Below are 20,085 nucleotides of genomic sequence, written 5' to 3'. Positions count from 1 at the left end.
CTCACGCAAAGAAGTTGCGCTTAGCCAAAGCGTGTGATGCCATGTGTTTATTGTGTTTCACATCGCAAACAAAAACAGGGGGCATACAGGCTGCTGCTTGTAGCAGCTGTGGGTTTTTACTAGCATCATATTTACTTGCCTCGAATAAACTAAGCAATTGGCGACGCCAGCTCGCCAGCGGTAACTGCACGCTCTTTCTCATTTAGCGAGGACTGACTGTTGGTTTGTTACCAGACGAAAACAACGTTACCACCAGCGATGGGATAAGGAGGAGCTCTGCGCTCCTTTTTTTTTGTCTCGTTGCGTCCAATAACACTGTTTTCATATTTTCTCCTTTAATTTGCTTAGGTGCACTGAATAATGCACCGCCAAATTATTGCAGTTTTCAGTATTTTTTCCCAATGGCTATTGCAGCAATTTCGTCCTTCTTTATACCAACCCATCGCGGCTCACCAAACAACTACTATTAATTTACACCTTCTCTGCACCCCCGTCTTCCTATAACACTACGGAACAATGACTATACCACAAACTCTGCTATACTAGGTCATCACCAGCACCAATAGAAAGAATAAGTAACCTGGAAGATTTTCTTTCCTATTTTTTCGGGCATTATTATTTCCACCATGTTATTTTCTATGTCTTGTAGAGAAGAAAACATCAATAAATGTGATATTCTCTGAGCTTACAGATGCCCTCCTTAACGTCGTTGCACTCCAGTTACGTTATTCTTCACATATCTATTTCTTCCTTTTCGACGCTACGAAATAGATGAACTTAATTTCGGCACTGCAAAATGCGTATACTAAAGAAATGAAGCTTCACTAACTGAAGCGATATTTCTCGCTGCTCTATGTTATCATGGGGAAGACCCTTGTGTTGGAACACTGTTCGCCGCGAGAAGAGCTACAGGTGGCGGCAAAGTCGCCGCTTTAGTGTGAATAGGCGGTCGGTGGCACCCTTTGAGATGGACGCTGCGGCGTTTCGCAGCGAACGATTTAGCCCAATTTTAGCATAATTAAACACACTCACTGCTATGAAAGTAATATATATTGTCCTATTATGCTGCTTTTTTTGCATTAAATATGCCAAAAATGCTTGTCTGTCGTTTTTCTTTCTTTTTTTTTTACTTGAAAGAAGCTGAAATGCCCGGGCGGCACTTTCTTGGCGCGTTTTGTGTATGCTGCGCTGACGTTCCGCGTGTATTGCTTAAACTGTTGCGCAACCTAATTATTACCGCAACAACTGCAAATCTTATACTGATTATAAAATGGGAGCATCCCTTTACAACGCAGTTAAAGTAGCAAATTCGCACTTTGCATCACTAATTTTAGGCATACACCACCTTTACTAATTCCTTTTTCTTTCATTGCCAAACGCGATCAAGCCCGCCGTCGTTGCTTACGGGCTATGGTGCAGAATTGCAAAACATGAGGTTGCGGGATTGAATCCCAACTCAAGGAAGAATGGTGCGAAGGAAGAGGGAAGAGACAGAAAACGTGCGCTCGTCCGTGTTTTCCATCTTCCCACTATTCGTTTGCGCCATACTTCTTTGAGTATGGAACACGCCCAACGGTTAGTACTTGTAAATCGAATCCCGGTCACAGTTGCCGGATTTCGATGGGGGTGAAATGCGAAAACACCAGTGAACTTAAATTCAGGCGCATGCTAAGAACCCCAGGTGGTCCAAATTATTCCGGAGTCCCCCGCTACGGCATGCCTCATAATCACATCTTAGTTTCGGCACGTAATATCCCACAATTTATATTTTTAAACGTGCTCATATAATGAGTTCACTTGAGCAGGCTAAGCCACTCTGAGTAACAGCACGTTATCAGGCTTCCCAGAATGCTTCAGACGAAAATATTTTTCTCGCAGTAACACTAAAAAGCGTACTTCAATTACAACGCTGTGATTGCATTGTTGCGCACAAAGTGGTCATTATTTGAGATGCTATCATTAGGTTGTTTTATTTCATCTCATAATGGCCGCTGTTGGCCATCATGCTAACAAATTCACACTGTGAAGCGAAAAGTTATAGTAACTGTTCTTGAACTCAATCTTATGACGACTTGCGTCTAGAGACTGCCGTTACACATAATCCTCCCTAATGCCCTGTTTTACCTTTCCCATTATAACAACGACTCAAAACACGAAAGCCCGCTATTTACTTGGGAAGCAAAATAAACTTACGCTTGTGACATCAGGACAACATAACACCTCAGGTCGCCGTGTTACCATGAAACGAGAGTTATGCAATTATGCCAATTATACTGATGTCGTTATCGTAGTATAATGTCTATGATGCGAGAATAGTTGCTTGCTGAGCGATATCATTATTTTTACTATTCAGTGATCAGATATTTCGAAAATGAAAACATCGCGACAAGGTTGATTTTATTTAGAACTAGCGATAATGGTTTTTGTGCTTTACACGAAACACAAAGCAAGAATAAAATTGGTATGGCTGTGGCGAACAGAGGGTGCAACGGTCGCACGTCATGCGCAAAACATGGGCAGTCACTTATGCTACTACAGCGTCGAGACAAAACCGCAAGGCTAAATGCACATCGTCAAAAAACGCAGAACAGCTTTTATGGCCACGATTCAACCGCGGAAGAAAAGGTTTTTAAATATATGCACGCTGCACGCCACATGTTAGTACGTGAGGCATAACAAAGAACGCGTAGTGGTATCCACACCGCCCGTAGTTCAGGCAGCACCCGTCAGGCGCCGACTTTGTGCGATATTGGGGCCAATAGCCGTCGTTGCGGCTGACTGTTTAGCGGAGACTCGTAAATTTTTCGTCGTCTACTCTACAGAGCAGAAAACACCGCACCACTTGCTTTCTTCAGAAGGAAAGTATCGCCTCTGTCGCAGTGAAGTGCTAATGTCTTTATACAAGACTTTCTACAAGCAACGCGTCGCAACACGGCGAAACGTAGCGCAAGAAATTTGTGGGCAATATTGCTCCACACAGGTCTAAGAATGTTGCTAAGCGTAGTTCCATATCAAAGTGTTCTGAGCAAGGCACTAAAGCATACTGGCTCGTTTTCGTCTGTGAACTAAATATTGCCGTTTCTAGTGTTGTCCAGTATACCTGGAGACGAAGTTTTCATTGCGCCTCAATAGGAATTTAAATTTTAGCACATGCATCCTTAGTAGGACCCATCATAGAAAACGCTAACATTGTTTGGCATCCCTATACCCAAACCAACCACTTAATACTTGAGAAAATCCAGCAACTCGCTTCCAGGTTCATATTTCATAACGATCGTCGTTGTTACTCTCCGACAAAACTATGCAAATTCGCTGGGCCTCCGGAGCTGGAACAGCGAGCGGAATATGAGAATAAAGTTTTTCTTCTTAATGTTCTACAATCAACTAAATAGCTGCGATAAATATTTTCAAGCAAATACTCACGAAATATCCTGATACCGATGCAGCATAAACTTTCACTCTACGATAGTATGGACAGCTTTAAGTATAGTTTCTGCCCTGTCGAAATTAAACATTGGAATTATTTGCTGGTCTAGTTTGTCACATCAAATTCTACCAATAAATACCAGAGAACACCTCTTATGCTCACGTTCTTGGGTTGAAAGTTGGCGGAAACACGCGTAAGCGCTCGTGTCACTGTTCGCGCGTCCGTCGTCGTCTTCTGCCACAGCTGGCTCGGATGCTGCTCATCATGCCAGTGTTCCCATAATTCCCCTCGCGCTCGCGCCGCTGCTCGCGCGTTCGCAGCCGTCTTCCGCAGCTGGCTCGGACGCTGCTCATCATGCCAGTGTTCCCACATTGACCCTCGCGCTCGCGCGTTCGTTGTCGTATTCTTCAACACCTGGCTCGTATGCCGTTCATCATGCGAGTGTTCTCATACAGCCCCTCGCACTCAGCACTGTTCACGCGTCCATCGTCGTATTCTGCCATAGCTGGCTCGGATGCTGCTCATCATGCCAGTGTTCCCATATTGACCCTCGCGCTCGCGCGTTCGTTGTCGTATTCTTCCACAGCTGGCGCGGATGCTGCTCATCATGCCAGTGTTCCCGTACTGCCTCTCGCGCTCACGCCGCTGCTCGCGCGTTCACCGCCGTCTTCTTCCGCAGCTGGTTCGGACGCTGATCATCATGCGAGTGTTCCCATATTGCCCCTCATGCTCGCGCCACTGTTAGCGCGTTCGTCGTCGTCTTCTTCAACTGCTGCTTCGTGTGCCGCTCATCATGCGAGTGTTCCCATACTCCCCCTCGCGCTCGCGCCACTGTTCACGCGTTCATCGTCGTCTTTTTCAACAGCTGGTTCGCATGCCGCTGATCATGCCAGTGTTCCCATATTGCCCCTCGCGCTCGTGCCACTTGTTTACGCGTTCGTCGCCTTCTTCAACAGCTGGCTCCAATGCCGCTCATCTTGGGAGCATTGACATGCTACCCTGCTCTCTGCGAAGGCTCTGACGACACTGGCCCGCTTACACTTTGAGCTGCGATTTCGGTCTCAAATTATTTGCCTCTATATATCGCGAAATGATAACACGTTTACAGCTGCGCTCGAAATTCAAATTAAGGTGTTTCCTAATCACTGGACATTTTAGAAACTCTAATTCTTCTTGTCTACCCTGATGCTCTATCATAAATGTGTTATCATGTTCAGGGTGGTTTGTTTGCTTGTTTGCGTTTTCCTTTGGTTTGCCTCTTTGCTTGTGCTTGTGTATTTTAGATGTATTAGGAAAGAATATTTTTTTGCAGATGCACTTCCTTTTATGCACGCTATTCACTCCTATAGCAGCCAGTAAAAGGCTGGGAATATGAATAAAGGAAATGAAACGAAAGAAAACCAAGTGGCCTCTAGAAAAAGTACGGCCTGATTGATTCCTCTCATCCGGCCTCTACATCTTGCTTTGGTGGAGTAAAAGCAATATATTTTTAAATGCATGCCCCATCCTGTTCCTTCCTTCAGTAAGGCTTTGCCTCTAGCTCTTAAAGTCAAAACCTGGGCACTGTGCTAATGACCAGCTGTCAGTTGTGCGCTTTCTGGAAACGAACACCGAAGAGGTGTTTTTTTAAATCCTCTCGAGTGCCACAGTACCGCATTCTCGAAGAAGTCAGATTTGCACGTTCTACGAGAATCTCTATCACGATGCCAGCATGCTTGCGGGTACCACTCATTCTTTTCTGTTTAATTTCTACAACCACTTTTCGACATCCCATAAACATCTTGAGACAACCTTGGGGTTCTATGGCTGCAATCTTAGTAATAGTTTATAGCTACTTGTTTCATTAATTCTGTTTTTCTTTTTGTGCAGGTGCAAACAAACTTTTCAGACCCCATGTTTCTCTACGTCGACTTATTTGTGATCACGTCCCTTGCTATTACAAGTAAGTAATGCTGTGACATATCTTTTTTAAGTTTCCTCTCTCACCTTCGTGCGTGAATTGTAGGTGCGCCGAGTCTGCGTGCGCCGATGGCTTATACATTTGTGCGTGCTGTGTTCTCGCCGCGCAGTTTGCTTTCAAGCGATGGACAGCACAATGGTCACTTAGCTAATTTGGTCTCGCAATCGATGCTTCGCCTTTCGGCCGACACTGTGACTTTTTTGTGGTCGGCAATTTTCTCTTTAGCACACTTACTCAGAATATAGCGTTTCTGAAGTCGATTAATTATTGTCTCAGTATCATCATTATCATCATTATTATAAGCCTACTTTATGTCCACTCCAGGACAAAGGCCTCGCCCTGCGCTGTCCGATTACGCCTGTCATGCGCCAACCGATTCCAATTAGCGCACCCGAATTTCTCTGTTTCATCGCCCCGCCTCATTAATAACTACTTATGTAATTAGGTGAAATACAGTAAACAATGTCCGAGTTGCTTCGATCGACCGCCAACGCTATTACCTTCGTTTTGTCAATCGATGCGACACGTGCACATTATCTTTTTGGCACAGGTTGCATGCGACATATGGTATAACGACTAATACAACTGACTTCAAAAGTTATTGCGCACTTATTTAAAGATATTGTTAGATAACTGACCAGTTAATTATCAAGACTAAGTATTATATTTGTGCACAGAATGCATACAGAGATGAACATACCCGTACAACTCTGCCTTGTCGGACTATAGATAAGTAATGTTGCGTCCACTTGAGCTACTGTAGTTCGTTGGACAGTTTAATCTGAAAGCTATCGTGAATTACTGGTATTGTGCATATTCACTGCTGTTATCTTCCCGAATGAGCAAAATTGGTTTTGTAGGATTCGCTTTCTTCCTCTTTCCTCAATTATGGAATTCTCGTACTGGCCACAACTGCTGCAGAAGTTATCTCTGAACCGGCACTTCCACAGAAGATAATTATGTGGGTGAATTCGAAGGCTCCGTACACACTTCTGAATAATTCTAAAATCACAAAATTAACCAAATAATGTTCATGTATAATTACAAACTCTGCTGTTCTTTTAAACTCCGACTATGTATTAAGGAGAACTCATTATCTAGGTTGGAGCTATCTAGAGAAAACTGCCCACCGTAATGTAGTTGACTTGTTTAACCATGGTTGGCAAAAAAATATATCGGACAAAGTATGGAAATCACATGTTTAATCGTACCTTGCCTTCAATACTCAGCAAATTGCACTTCGAACAACACACTATCTGTGGTCTTACGCTCAACGAGATTAAGAAATATATCTCTATAGTTCCGGTGGCTTAGGCTGAGGCTTAGTAACTCAGGGGACCATTGCAACGCATGCTCACTGACCTGGAGAAGCAAAGCAGAAGGGCGGGTCTAAAAATTAATCTGCAGAAAATTAATGTAATGTTTAACAATCTCGGAAGAGAGCAGCAGTATACGATAGGTAGCGAGACACTGGAAGTGGTAAGGGAATACATCTCCTTAGGGCAGGTAGTGACCGCGGATCCCGATCATGAGACGGAAATAATCAGAAGAACAAGAATGGGCTGGGTTGAGTTTGGCAGGCATTCTCAGATCATGAACAGCAGGTTGCCATTATCCCTCAATAGAAAAGTATGTAACAGCTGTGTCTTACCTGTACTCATGTACGGGGCAGAAACCTGGAGGCTTACGAAAAGCGTTCTACTTAAGTTGAGGACGCCGGAACGAGTTATGGAAAGAGGAATGGTAGGTGTAACATTAAGGGATAAGAAAAGAGGAGATTGGGTGATGGAACAAACGCGAGTTAATGACATCTTAGTTGAAATCAAGAAAAAGAAATGGGGGCATGGGCAGGACATGTAATGAGGAGGGAAGATAACCGATGGACATTATGTGTTACAGACTGGATTCCAAGGGAAGGGAAACGTAGCAGTAGGCGGCAGAAAGTTAAGTGGGCAGATGAGATTAAGAAGTTTGCAGGGACAACTTGGCCACAATTAGTACATGACCGGGGTAGTTGGAGAAGCATGGGAGAGGCCTTTGCCCTGCAGTGGGCGTAACCAGGTTGATGATGATGAGTTCCGGTGGATGCATTTATTGATGCTCTTTATTTTTTTCAGTACCTTGTCTATCCCATGTTTTTCAGTACTTTGTCTGACCATTCACCGACATACGGCTCCTCTCAGTGAGATTGTTTATTTTTGATGTTACGGGGATTTTAGTGAGCCCGGCCTTGTTATGATCATTGATGGCGTATTTTGCTTCTTTCAAATACATGTAGATATTAATGGATGGCCTTTAGAGTACACAAATGAGCCTCTTGGGAAGAAGTTAATGCTTTCAGGAGAATATGAACAGGTGGCTGGGCTACTAACCTTTAACGTATGATTGCGCGTGGATATTCGCCGCCCGAAAGTGATATAACGACACCAAAATAAATGTCTCGCGGAGGATTGTTTGAAGAATTGTATTAAGTTGAAATAGCTTATTGTAAACCTAAGTTAAACAAACCATTTGTCGTATGCACGCCATCGTTTTCTCTCTTTCTCTCTTTCACTCATATATATATATATATATATATATATATATATATATATATATATGTATTCCAGACACATTTCACATTCACATTTCACATTTCACATTTCACACGTTCACATTTGCAGACATTATTTCTTTTAATTTCAACTAGCGTATTTGTTGCTACATGTCTATGCGAGTAAGTTAGGCAAGCTGTGTGTACAGCTTTCTGCCTGGATCTTTCTCACAGTTTCTGTTGCAAAATAAAAATTGCATTTTGTTAAATTTATCTTTGTTGTTTTATATATTCGGTATCTTTTTATATTTAGCTATGTTGCCTCGTGACGACTCGTAAAACGTATTTTGGACTGTCCCATCTCAATCAAACACTCCTTACCGAGCGTGGCCGAAAGCATATCCCTTGTATTTTTGGTGATTGGGAGACGCTAATAACGCCGTGGTGCAGTGAGCTACGCGGAGCCGTGCGCCGAGCTAAGCGTGGCGAGACCCTCGCGAAGCCTGCTGACTGCAGCCAACCTGTCCTCGCTGCTTCTCCAGTTGCTTCTGGTCGTCTTGAGCCAGGTGGGCCTCATGCAGGTGCTGCAGAGCCAGAGTTGGTGAGTTGCTCCATGCTTCCTATCAGCACGCAGGCTCGACATTCGCCCTTTGGCACAAAGTCGCGTGGTCGCGTTTAACTTGTTTTACTTGCAAAGAAAAAATCAGGAGAGGAAATATGTGTGATACACACAGGGCTGAACCTCGCTATTTGATGCCCTAGCCAGCTACCTGAGGTGAAAAATATGCCAGAGCAAATATGTATTCGGAACCGGATGAGGCACGTGTCGCCGGTGTCGGCTGCGCAAGTCCGGAAACAACTCATTGTATTTTAATTCAATGCCGCGATTTTCACCCAGCAAGACCTGTAGGAAACGTGCCTTCAAAAATCGCTTCATCTCAACGCAGATGGGAGCATTCGCTGGTCAGCAATCGAGATAATCAAGTGACGTTTAGAGTATCCGGTCAGAAAAGGAGGGAATTATTTGATAAGAGTCGGATTCACTACAGCCATCTGTATAATTAGAGATAAAGGTTTTAATGAACAGATAAAAGATGAAGGACAGACAGGCAACATGGTAGACAGCAATAGATGAACATAAAACGCGATTAGCTTAAACAGGCTAGGTGATTATTTGTAGTCGCTTCGTTCCTAAGTGCATGCCGATAAGAACGGTACTCATTTTCTTAAGTGACAGAAGTGTAAGGCATTTCTGTCAGTTGCGAATCTTGCGAGATCACTAGCAGAGAATGCAAGCGTGGCGTCATCTGAGAATTAATTTATTCGCTCACCTGTGTCAACGTGATCATTATTTCAATGTGCATGCGTCTTGAGCAATGTTGTAGCATATGCCGTAAAATAATTTTAATGGGAAACGTCTGGAGCCAGGTTTCAGAAAATACAGAAAGGCACGGCGAACGAAGACGCAACAATATATCGCGACAAGAACGCGCATGCCACAAACACACAACACTGTTCATGCACAAAATTTGGTGCGTGTGGTGCCATGATAGTTCTCGCTTGGCGAAATCTTCGAGTCAGCATGACTCACGGCTAGTTGAACGTGTTCTCTTCGAGCAGCCTACAGGGTCAGCGGGCTGGAATGCGCACCAGCACGTTCGCTCACGAGGTTAGGGTTTCGGCAGACACGGTAGACCCCGACGCGTTTTTACAATTCCTAATAGGTACAGCGGGGCATGGCGCTTTTCACGGCGCTCGACGTTTCTTTGCAGGCGTAAGAGCGGGTACGAGAGAGAAAATCTAGGGGCCTTTGCTCTTTGAATATGTGAGTCTGCCTACGCACAACGGAGGAGGTTTCTTAACGCATGCTGTATCGCTGTATCCGTTTGTCCCGTAGGCATGCTGGCATTGCAGAGTGCGGTCCAGTTTGTTTACTCTGCGCCGCTGGCTTCCCGCGTGGTGAGGCAGTGGGCACGGATGCCCCAATTTGTGATCGCTGCATCTGAAGGGGCAAGGTTGATGTTGTATAAGTCGCGGGTCACTTTTTCAGTCGCGATGATAGATTGCCTTTTTTACAAGCACTGTTCCAGGAGGGCACGCGTAACCGGCAAATGGAGGCCTCAGGAGGGAACCTGAGGTTATATTAAAGCAGGCGGCACAGGATCTTCAGGGCACCAGAGCAGTAGCGGGGGGACCAAAGCTGGAAGCAGGGCGGCCCGTGGGTTGGGGCCGCGGAAGTTCAAGCGTGCCAGGGGGTGTTCGCATAAAAAATTGGCTGTCCGCGATAGCGGACAGCCGATCTTATACTCCACTGGCACGCGCAGGCCTCTGCGAGCCCCAACCCACAGACCAGTCCGGGTTCTAGCTTTGATGTCCCCGTTGCCGTTTTGGTGTCCTGGAGGCACCGCCAATAATGCGAAATAACGACACGTCGTTTGTATTAGTAAAAAACACGATTGAATAAATATAATTGCGTCCAGCAGCCAACCTGCGATGCTAAGTTCAGCACTACCGCGCCTCGCGACTTCTGCCGGCACACCTAGGGACAAGCTCATGCAACACGCGCTAAGAAACTCCTTCGTAGAGCCTAGGCAGAGTCGCATATTCAAGGTGCAAAAGTCCCCATATTTCCTCCCTCGCACCCGCTTACTCGCGCACGCACGCAAACGTCCGTCGTCTCCACAAGGGACACGCCCCGCTGTACCTACTACCAATTGGAAATACGCGCCCCGGACTGGCTCACGGAATCCCGGGACACGCTCTGGATTTGCCCGGGATTGCTCAACAGGTACCCTGGGACTTCACAATGAAAGCAGCCGAGACCACATGTTTCACCGAAGTCGTAAGCTGAAGGCCCAGGCACTGGCGGAACGCAAGAGCTGCCGGTTACCGGGACAGAGTCCAGCACTACAGCTGTATTGCAGCCGAAACAGATGTCGGGGCCGCCGGAGGCTGACGCAGCTGCTGATAATGGCCCGGGCACGATCCGGCCCTCGATGGCATGTGGCTAATTTAGTGTGGGCTCAAGCCCGGCACGCGAAGTCGTGACGTCTCTGCTGCCACAGGTCCATTGCCTTTAGTCGCTGATTGTCCTTAGCACCTTCAGCTGTTTCAGCTACTTTAGTGGCTGGCGGCATTCCTCGTGCTCTGCCATCTGCGCGCATTGACGCTGACGTCACGTAGTAATCACGCGCGCATAGCCCTGCTTTGTTCACTAAAATTAAGTTTTGAAAAGTTTCCCAGGAATAGTACCTACCACATAACTTATTTTCCAACTGTATTTGTAAATTTCGATTATTAGTCAACTATGCATTTCTATTTCTTATGGAAGTAATTTCCGCCTCTTTAAATAATTCAGCTCGGGCTATATATGTATCTATATATATACCGGGGAATATACGGCAAAGGCGAGAGATGTAAATACAAGACGATGAGCAAATTGAGAACAAAGTGAAAGCAGGAGCCGACGTTTCGACCAGTGGACTTCTCTTCTTCAAGGCAACATATGCTTTCCTCGTCAAAGTATATATAGGTAGGGTTTTCCTTTGTCTTTATGTCAGACATCTACCATGTCTTTATTAAATGTTTGTAAGTACATATTCTTCACCCATATTTCTTCGTTTGCTCGTATTTCTAAAGTACAATAGGGCATTCCTATGGAGGCCTTTGACCATTGTGGATAAATTTCTTGACTCATAAGGTTATCCTTGGAATCTCGTGCCAGCGACTCTATTTGTCTGCGTCTAGTATGGGCTCTAATATTGTACGCTTCGACAACAGAACTATCTCCATCAGGGTTGTTTCCTCGGGCGAGGAAATTTTCGAATGGGCAGTTCCCTCTTCTTTCTTTGGCAATGCGTCTGGAGCAGGAGCTCGCCCATCGGGACTATATATACCACGACAATTTATTTTCTCCCATGGTGCGGGCTGATAAACCTCTTGACACAACGTCTGTGCGGTTGTATTTCCCAGTAAAGTTACCCCAGCAAGTTGGCTCAATGTGGGTTTAAACTTCAATGAATTCTATAGTAAAGCAATGAAGGGGGATAGTTGATGAACGTTCATGGTTATATTGCGCTTAGTTTTACACTGACGATATTAAGTGAAGGACAGGACGTGGACGGACGTAGCGCAAACTACCAACTGTTTAATACTGTTAAAGAACGCGCTTATATACAAGGAGATATGGCGCGGGGGGAGATATAAAAAGATATGACAAGGTGGTGACATGTGATCATAGTTCGGGCCAGGCATACATCGTTCACTTGCACCCGTTCGCCCTCGCAAACTTTCGCCCCGTAACCCCCGTTTTGCACCCGTTCGCCCCGTAACCTGTCCTTTAGACAACCTCCAGTTTGCCTAATGTATACTTTCCCGTAATCTAGTGGGAAAGTATGTAGCGGAAGCACAAATACACGTACCAGCTTCTGACAGCACCTAGCAACTTGGCTGCACATTGCAAACAATGCTAATGCTATCCGCTACCAGAAAGCACCACAGTCATTGGCACATCAAAAACAAAAATAGAGCGAGAAATATGGGAGGCGCTTGCGATAGCTAAATAAAAAGAGATGTGTGCGAGCACTCCGTCCATCGCGCTTATCGAAGCTGAGGTCGGGTTTGCTAGTGCAAACGGGTGCAAGTGAACGATGTATGCCTATGAAACATGTCGTCACCTTGTCATATCTTTTTATATCTCCCCGCCGCGCCATATCTCCTTGTATATAAGCGCGTTCTTTAACAGTATTAAACAGTTCGTAGTTTGCGCTACGTCTGTCCACGTCCTGTCCTTCACTTAATATTGTCAGTGTAAAACTAAGCGCCATATAACCATGAACGTTCAATGAAGTCGTCGTAAACAAATAGCTTCCATCTAGTCGCTATGGATTGAATCCAGCAGAGACAGATACTAGGATCGGTCCAGTAGTAATACGGAGTGCTGTGCGTTAGATTGTCTCTTAGAAAATCTGTAACCTGACTCCGAGGCAAGCTGCAAGCAATTGAAGTCGTGGCAACGTCAAACGTTTTAAAGAAGCAACTTTTGCATTTGTTAAAAGTTGTTGGACACAAGTTCTACCAACTCACCGTGGTTGCTTAGCGGCTGTGGCTTTGGGCAGGTAAGCACGAGGTCGCGGGATCTAATCCTGGCCACGGCTGCCCCATTTTGCTGGGGGCGTGTTGTGTGTGACTGATCTCGGGGGCGTGCGGACGTTAGGAGCGATGAGGTTGGCAGACGCACGGCAGCACAGTAAACAGATCTGAATTGCCCCAAACTAAAAATAAAACTCATGTAAACTAAAACACAATAAAGAAATACTAGCACTTATGCTATCCACTTATCAGGGATTAAACATGGCCTTATCGGCAGCCATGTCAGTCCTTAGCGCTTTCTAGGCGCAAGTCAGGCAACCATAGCCTAAGGCTGTGCACTTGCAGAAAGGGTCATTCTTATAGACTTTTGACGTCGCACGTATCCTCCGAGTCCGATACGTGTCGGATCTTCATCGTAGTCGGTGTTCTCGCCGACTCCGTAAACGTTGCTGCCTTGGTGTTGGCCAGTCAACTCGTCCGTCTGTCATGCCGTTGTCCCGAGCTCCGTCGGCGACGTGGCGCTCCGGCTTCTCTGGTGAGGCCTAACTCAGGGTTCGGCCGCTACTTCAAGTGTAAACGAGACGCCCCGGGGCTATCCTACGTGCTCGTATGCCTCTCAAGCGGGATCCTTCGTGGAGTGCCCGGCACTGCATGCGTGAGACGCTGCAGCAAGTCCAAGTAGCCTCGCTCGAATGTCGCCGAAGTCGACGGACACACCCCGGCCCGCCAGCGTCACGGACTTGACCGAACCTCCATGGCTCCTGTCACCATTGCGATGCTGACGCTACAGCCTTCTTGGCCCAAAGCTACGTCGATAATGCCACCTCAACGCCGCTTCTCTCTTGATCACAGCTCGTGTCACGTGCCTCGAAGGCTCGTGCCGTTCGGACCGATACGTGCACATCGTCCTCTTCCTTTCTTTCTGCGCCACATGCCTCTTACATATGACAGGGCGAAATGCGAAAACACCAGTGTAATTACATTCAGGTGCACATTAAAAACCCCAGGTCATGCAAATTTCAGGTTTCCCACACGGCGTGCTTCATAATCAGAAAGTGGTTTTGGCACGTAAAACCCCATAAAAAATAAAACATGTTCTACTTGATGCTTCATCAGCTCTCAGATACGCAACAACACCATAGGCATGAGGGTTCGCGTCCGTAAATACATGTAGTGGTATCGTGTATCATCGCCTTTGAGGTCAGTTAGCGGACGTCTGCTGACAAAAATCATTTAAGTATTCAATTTCTGGCATCCATTGGCATTACTCGTTAAGTTTGTCAGGCAACGATGCATCGCAGTCTAGCCCTTCGGTCCAGGTCCTTTGAAAAAGCGTTTTGGCTTACATGGCGAATGGCGACAGGAAGCTCAATGGATCGAAAAATTGGGATGTAGCTTGAAGTACAAATCGCTTGGTGTTCAAACAGAACCTTTTTCTGACATGAACGAACTAATGGAAATTTCTCTGCTTCTGAAATTCCATTTCCACGTGTAAGAAATGAAGGCGTTGCTCCAGCCAGAAGACCCCTCAATATAATTCTTACCTTTGAACAAAACAAGTAAGTACAAAAGGCGGAACGAAGTGAGTGGCAAACAAACACACAGAGCGCTGTGCAGTCCATACGACGCACTCCGAGTGCTTTACCCAAGGTGGCAGACCATGCATATTAGGCGTTTGTTGAAGCGGACGTAAAGTTTCATTGACATTTTTGAGCAAAATTATTTCGCGTACCTCTCTAACAATCTGTGATTTTTACAGGACGTGAATAAGTCGCATAAAAACTGCACTTTTAGGAGCCTGAGCTCTACTGGTCGCCTTCACATTCGGCTGCAAAAGCTTCGAGGGTGCGGGAAAAACGAAAATATGGCATGTCCCCCTAAGCATTAGGGGGGAGGGGTAGAGGGGCACTCACCCTGAATTTCATGCTTACATTACGATGTCATCCTGTGGAAGTGATACTGCGTCGTTTCAATATGGCATGGTTATGTGCTACGACGAAGTGAATTATGTGCTCCGAAAATGCTTATAGAGGCCGGGGGTACATTAATTTACCATTTTATATGAAAACGTCTGAATAATTTCTGATCACTTAGGCTTACAGTCCAGCTGTACATAAATGAATGGCGTTAGCAGTGTCGTGCCCAAGGGCGGCGAGCTGGACTTGTTTCCTAACACCGTGACCAAAAACGGTTAAGGTGCATCCTATGTGCCTTCTTTTGTTCTTGTGTTTGCCAGCGCCGAGTACCTTTAGTTAACAGTGTGCTTCTGATATGCTCTGTAGTGCGAAGTGGCGTTGCTAACGCAGAACTTTTTGAAAACGCAGGTACGAGTACCCGTCACAGGACCCTGAGGAAGACGTCTACGACTACTGGGACGTTGCTACGTTGTTCTTCCTCACCTGCTACCAGTACGTTGTAACCGCTCTGGTCTTCACCAGAGGCCCCCCATTCCAGAGGCCATTCTGGACCAACAGTAAGTTCACCAGAACTTCTCGCGCAGTTATTTAGCGCAGGACGCGTATATTCACAATTACATTGGTTACAACACTTATAGAAAGTTGCTTCTGATATTTTATACTATAATTTCGAGACTTTCTAGTGCGTTTTGATACATACAAGGCGTGGCAAATTATGCTGACATTCAGCAAAGATATAACTTGTCTTATATCTAGAAATAACTAAGGAATGCTTATATATCGCTTATATTTTATACCGGTTGTGTAAATGAGACACTACAGACCTTGCGCAAGGTCATGTCCGACTCTTCGGTGTTAGTGTTTCTGTGTACTACATTTGCAGTGCAACCACACGCCATACGTTATATGGGAACACGTTTGCCGCCATTGATAGCCTTATCGCTAAATGAAATTAACTGCTTGGCGTGGTTGATGTCTAGAGCACCATGGTTCAAGCGCGCCGTGCAAATGTAAGGTAAGGTTGGCACGTCAGGGGACATATCTTTTCATGAGAAAAATGCTCAGGGAAAGGGAGGGGGGGTTGCGCGCCGTAAAGCCTAGTTTCTGGCATGGCGTCAACACAGTAGGTTACCGAACTCAAGCAACTCGAAACTCAGTAGGGCCCTCGAAAGTGCAGCCGGAGTTTCGCTGCTTGTCCAACAGCACGAATGATGTGATGGTCAGCGGGCTGTTGGATTGCCAGCGTATGTGCTGAGTAAGTAGTCGTGAGCTTGCTTATGCCGTCTGACAAGTAGCTCTGGTGTAGCCACTGACTCATGTCACAAATCAACAAACTACTGATCATCGAGCTTAAGTTATTGCATCCATCCGAAGAACAGAGACAACGGCTACTGTCTGAATCTATTCGTGGGCGGAACCACCTCGGTGAGGAAGAGGTGCCAGTTCGTGTAGGACGAGTTCACTTACGAGGATAGGTTGTCGGTAGAAGTAGTATTCATGATTTCCACGAGAGCGTTGCACTATGCGTAGTTGTGTAGTTGCGCGACGTGTTTCAATTCACACTATTTCAAGCACGCTCCAATTATTGAGGCGCAGATGGCACGACAATCGACCATTTTCATAAGACCTCTGATTTCAACGTCATCTTTTATCATTATCTTATAACGCGTCCATAATACATGTTATTCACGTTCTTCGATCATAGCCCATGTGTAGGTGTAGACAAAGTTCCACTAGGGTTATTTTATTTCAAGTACTAGTATGGATTGGAACCACCTGCCTACATCCATCGCCGCTGTTCCCGACAATGCAAGCTTCAAAGCAGCCGTGAACACACTATGCTAAACTTTATTGACGTAATGTATTTGTTTGTAAATGAGGAGGTTTCTTTTGGAATAAGCCAAGTCCAGAAACCGAAAGTGAGTTAGATAGTACTGCAAGGACAAGAACAACTGGGCAACATTGCTCTAGAAAAATTACAACGAAGAGGTCTCGCGTGTTTTTCCCGTTGTCATTTCACGATTTCGTTACCTCTGCCGCCAGACGCGATTGCTTATAAAGCTCGCATAACACATGTGGAAACTATACGATAGCATATTTAGCACTTTGATTTGGAATAAACAAAATTGTCAGATTATTTTGGGAGCGTTAAAGGGATCGTCAATCACTTAGTACAGGTCATTGTAATGTGATGGGAATTAGAAGATTCTGTGTCATATAGAAAGAAACGAACATGTTTGTATCATATAAACAAGTATCCTCATGCTTAATTAAAAGCGGGAAGCAGCAGATAAACAGCAGCCTAGCAGCAGTGAACAGTCCGAGCTCTCTTGCAAATCACAGCACGGGTCATCGTCGTCGTCTCCGAGCTTCTATCGAAACACTAGGTGCGTCTGCTTCATTACATTGGCTCCAGGTGTGAAACGGAGCCATCCTGGTGACTCAGGGGGCAGAGAAGTTGCGTGGTCGAAATAAGGCTTCAGCCGGCTAACATGCACTGTCTCCCGACCTCGACAACGAAGATCCGGCGATGGTGTGATGGGCTCAACGATATAGTTCACAGGGGAGGAGGCGTCGAAGATCCGGTAGAGTCGCGATCAATCTGAAGGTAATCGCTCGAGCGGCGGCCAAAACTAGGAGCAGCGCCACGTTATGGCATCACCGTCGGTCGAGAGGGAAACGTCAGTGTAGTGTTTAGGACTATTCGGCACTTTTGCCAGTGCGCAATGAGGCGGAAGAAGGTCAGAGAGTCATTTACGTGAATTCCTACAAATCAAAGCAACCTTTAACATACATACATACATACATACATACATACATACATACATACATGCATGCATGCATGCATGCATGCATGCATGCATACATACATACATACATACATACATGCATACATGCATACATACATACATACATACATACATACATACATACATACATACATACATACATACATACGTACGTACGTACGTACGTACGTACGTACGTACGTACGTACATACATACATACATACATACATACATACATACATACATACATACATACATACATACATACATACATACATACATACATACATACATACATACATACATACATACATACATACATACATACATACATACATACATACATACATACATACATACATACATACATACATACATACATACATACATACATACATACATACATACATACATACATACATACATACATACATACATACATACATACATACATACATACATACATACATACATACATACATACATACATACATACATACATACATACATACATACATACATACATACATACATACATACATACATACATACATACATACATACATACATACATACATACATACATACATACATACATACATACATACATACATACATACATACATACATACATACATACATACATACATACATACATACATACATACATACATACATACATACATACACGGGACCCGCCGTGGTTGCTCAGTGGCTATGGTGTTGGGCTGCTGAGCACGAGGTCGCGGGATCGAATCCCGGCCACGGCGGCCGCATTTCGATGGGGGCGAAATGCGAAAACACCCGTGTTCTTAGATTTAGGCGCACGTTAAAGAACCCCAGGTGGTCAAAATTTCCGGAGTCCTCCACTACGGCGTGCCTCATAATCAGAAAGTCGTTTTGGCACGTAAAACCCCGAATATTATTATACATACACGGAGTTGATAACCGGCGCAACGGCAGTCAGTGTGTCCACACACACACAGCACACGGGAATAAACGGAATGAAACAGTCCCGTGTTGTGAGGCTCACGGTTCGGTCGTCACGGCACTGTAGTTTCAGCCGTGCTCGAGCTGGCTGCGACGAGGACACGCTCGGGCCCCGTTCGGCACGGTTCTCGGGCTCGGCACGCTCGGGAGCCCCAACGGCAGCAGCCAGGGGACGCCTTGTTCCGTGCGGCCTCGGTGTCCCGCTCGGACGTCGCTCGCGACCGACGTGCTATAGTCGCACGTCCAGCACGCCGCTCGCAATGCCCGTGGGGCGGTCGCACAAGGACCGTGTCTAGCATAGCAACATCTGTGACAGACTTCAACGCTGCTCGGCACAACCAAAGCCACCTAGAAAAAAATGTGGCTTTGGCACAGCTCAGGTGCGGCTGCTCTGGGACCGGCGGCACTCGGGTCATCCAGCGTCTCGAGCACTGGCAGCAGGAGCCCTTCCTCGGACGTCCTCGTCCACGCTCGGCTCCGCGATCCTCCGCACCTTGCCAGGGACGTCTCGCCTCGCAGGAACCCTCGCTTCGTTCACCCCAGGAGCTCGGAACTGCTGAACGCCTGGTTCAAAAACTGCGAGATCGCACCTCTTCCGCCGTTCTCGTGCACCCGTTCTCTTCTTCGTTCTTCACGGAGCTTGGGTGGCCGCTCCGATCTTCTAGCGGCGCCTCGCGGCACTTACATCTGACAATCAGATAGCTCCCCTCTCTCTCTTTTGCTGTTCCCTGATCAGCTGTCACGCCCGCCACCCTTCACGAGGTAACCTGCAAATTCATTTCGATTGCCTTATCAGCTTTTGCACAGAGGCGTCATTGTTAGCCAACATATGCATGAAGCAGCGACGCCCACGCATCATTGCCATGAAAGGGAAACAAACGCAAAATGTGGCGACTTAGTCTTGCGCGTGATGGTTACAGCCTAGAAGAGCATAAAAGGGGAAGAAGGCAGCGCAATTTTCATCTTCGCAGTTCTGAAATCGGCCACTATGCTGCTTGGAAGGCCCGCCAGTCGGTGTTCGCGCGATCACCTTTAAATTGATCGCGACTGTACGGACCGTGGTAACGCGCAAGTACTTTAGGAGAAAGGCCGGGCACGTGAGGCGGTATCCACAGCCAAACAAGGGGACCAGTAGGGAAGGTGGGCGTGCTGTAGTGGCTGTCGCGTCTTGTCTTCTGACACCCCTGATCCTCGCTGGTAAACGAACGAGCCAGCTGGCGGCAATCTTCGGCGTATGGGGCGACTTCTGAAATAGTTTTACGCTCGGAAGTGTTAGGTCGGTAGGGCAGGATAGTGTCCAGAGGACACGAAGGCTCACGCCCATACAAGAGAAGAAAAGAGGAAAAACCGGTGGTCACTGGTGTCTTGGTGTTATAAG

General features: G+C 46.1%; 1 protein-coding gene across 1 annotated transcript in view; it reads left to right on the top strand.

Moving 5' to 3' along the window:
* LOC142576609 (polyamine-transporting ATPase 13A3-like) overlaps nt 1-20,085 on the top strand; it is a 296,153-nt gene that overhangs the window by 253,171 nt on the left and 22,897 nt on the right. Inside the window, exons 26-28 of the mRNA XM_075686810.1 lie at nt 5,297-5,369; nt 8,371-8,521; nt 15,336-15,484. Of these exons, the coding sequence (XP_075542925.1) occupies nt 5,297-5,369; nt 8,371-8,521; nt 15,336-15,484 (373 nt within the window). The remainder of the gene's footprint in view (nt 1-5,296; nt 5,370-8,370; nt 8,522-15,335; nt 15,485-20,085) is intronic.

This window comes from Dermacentor variabilis, chromosome 3 (genome assembly GCF_050947875.1).
Source record: "Dermacentor variabilis isolate Ectoservices chromosome 3, ASM5094787v1, whole genome shotgun sequence".
NCBI classification, from domain to species: Eukaryota; Metazoa; Arthropoda; class Arachnida; order Ixodida; family Ixodidae; genus Dermacentor; species Dermacentor variabilis.
The sequence above is the reverse complement of the archived record's forward strand: the minus strand, read 5'-3'. Positions and strand labels throughout refer to the sequence as shown.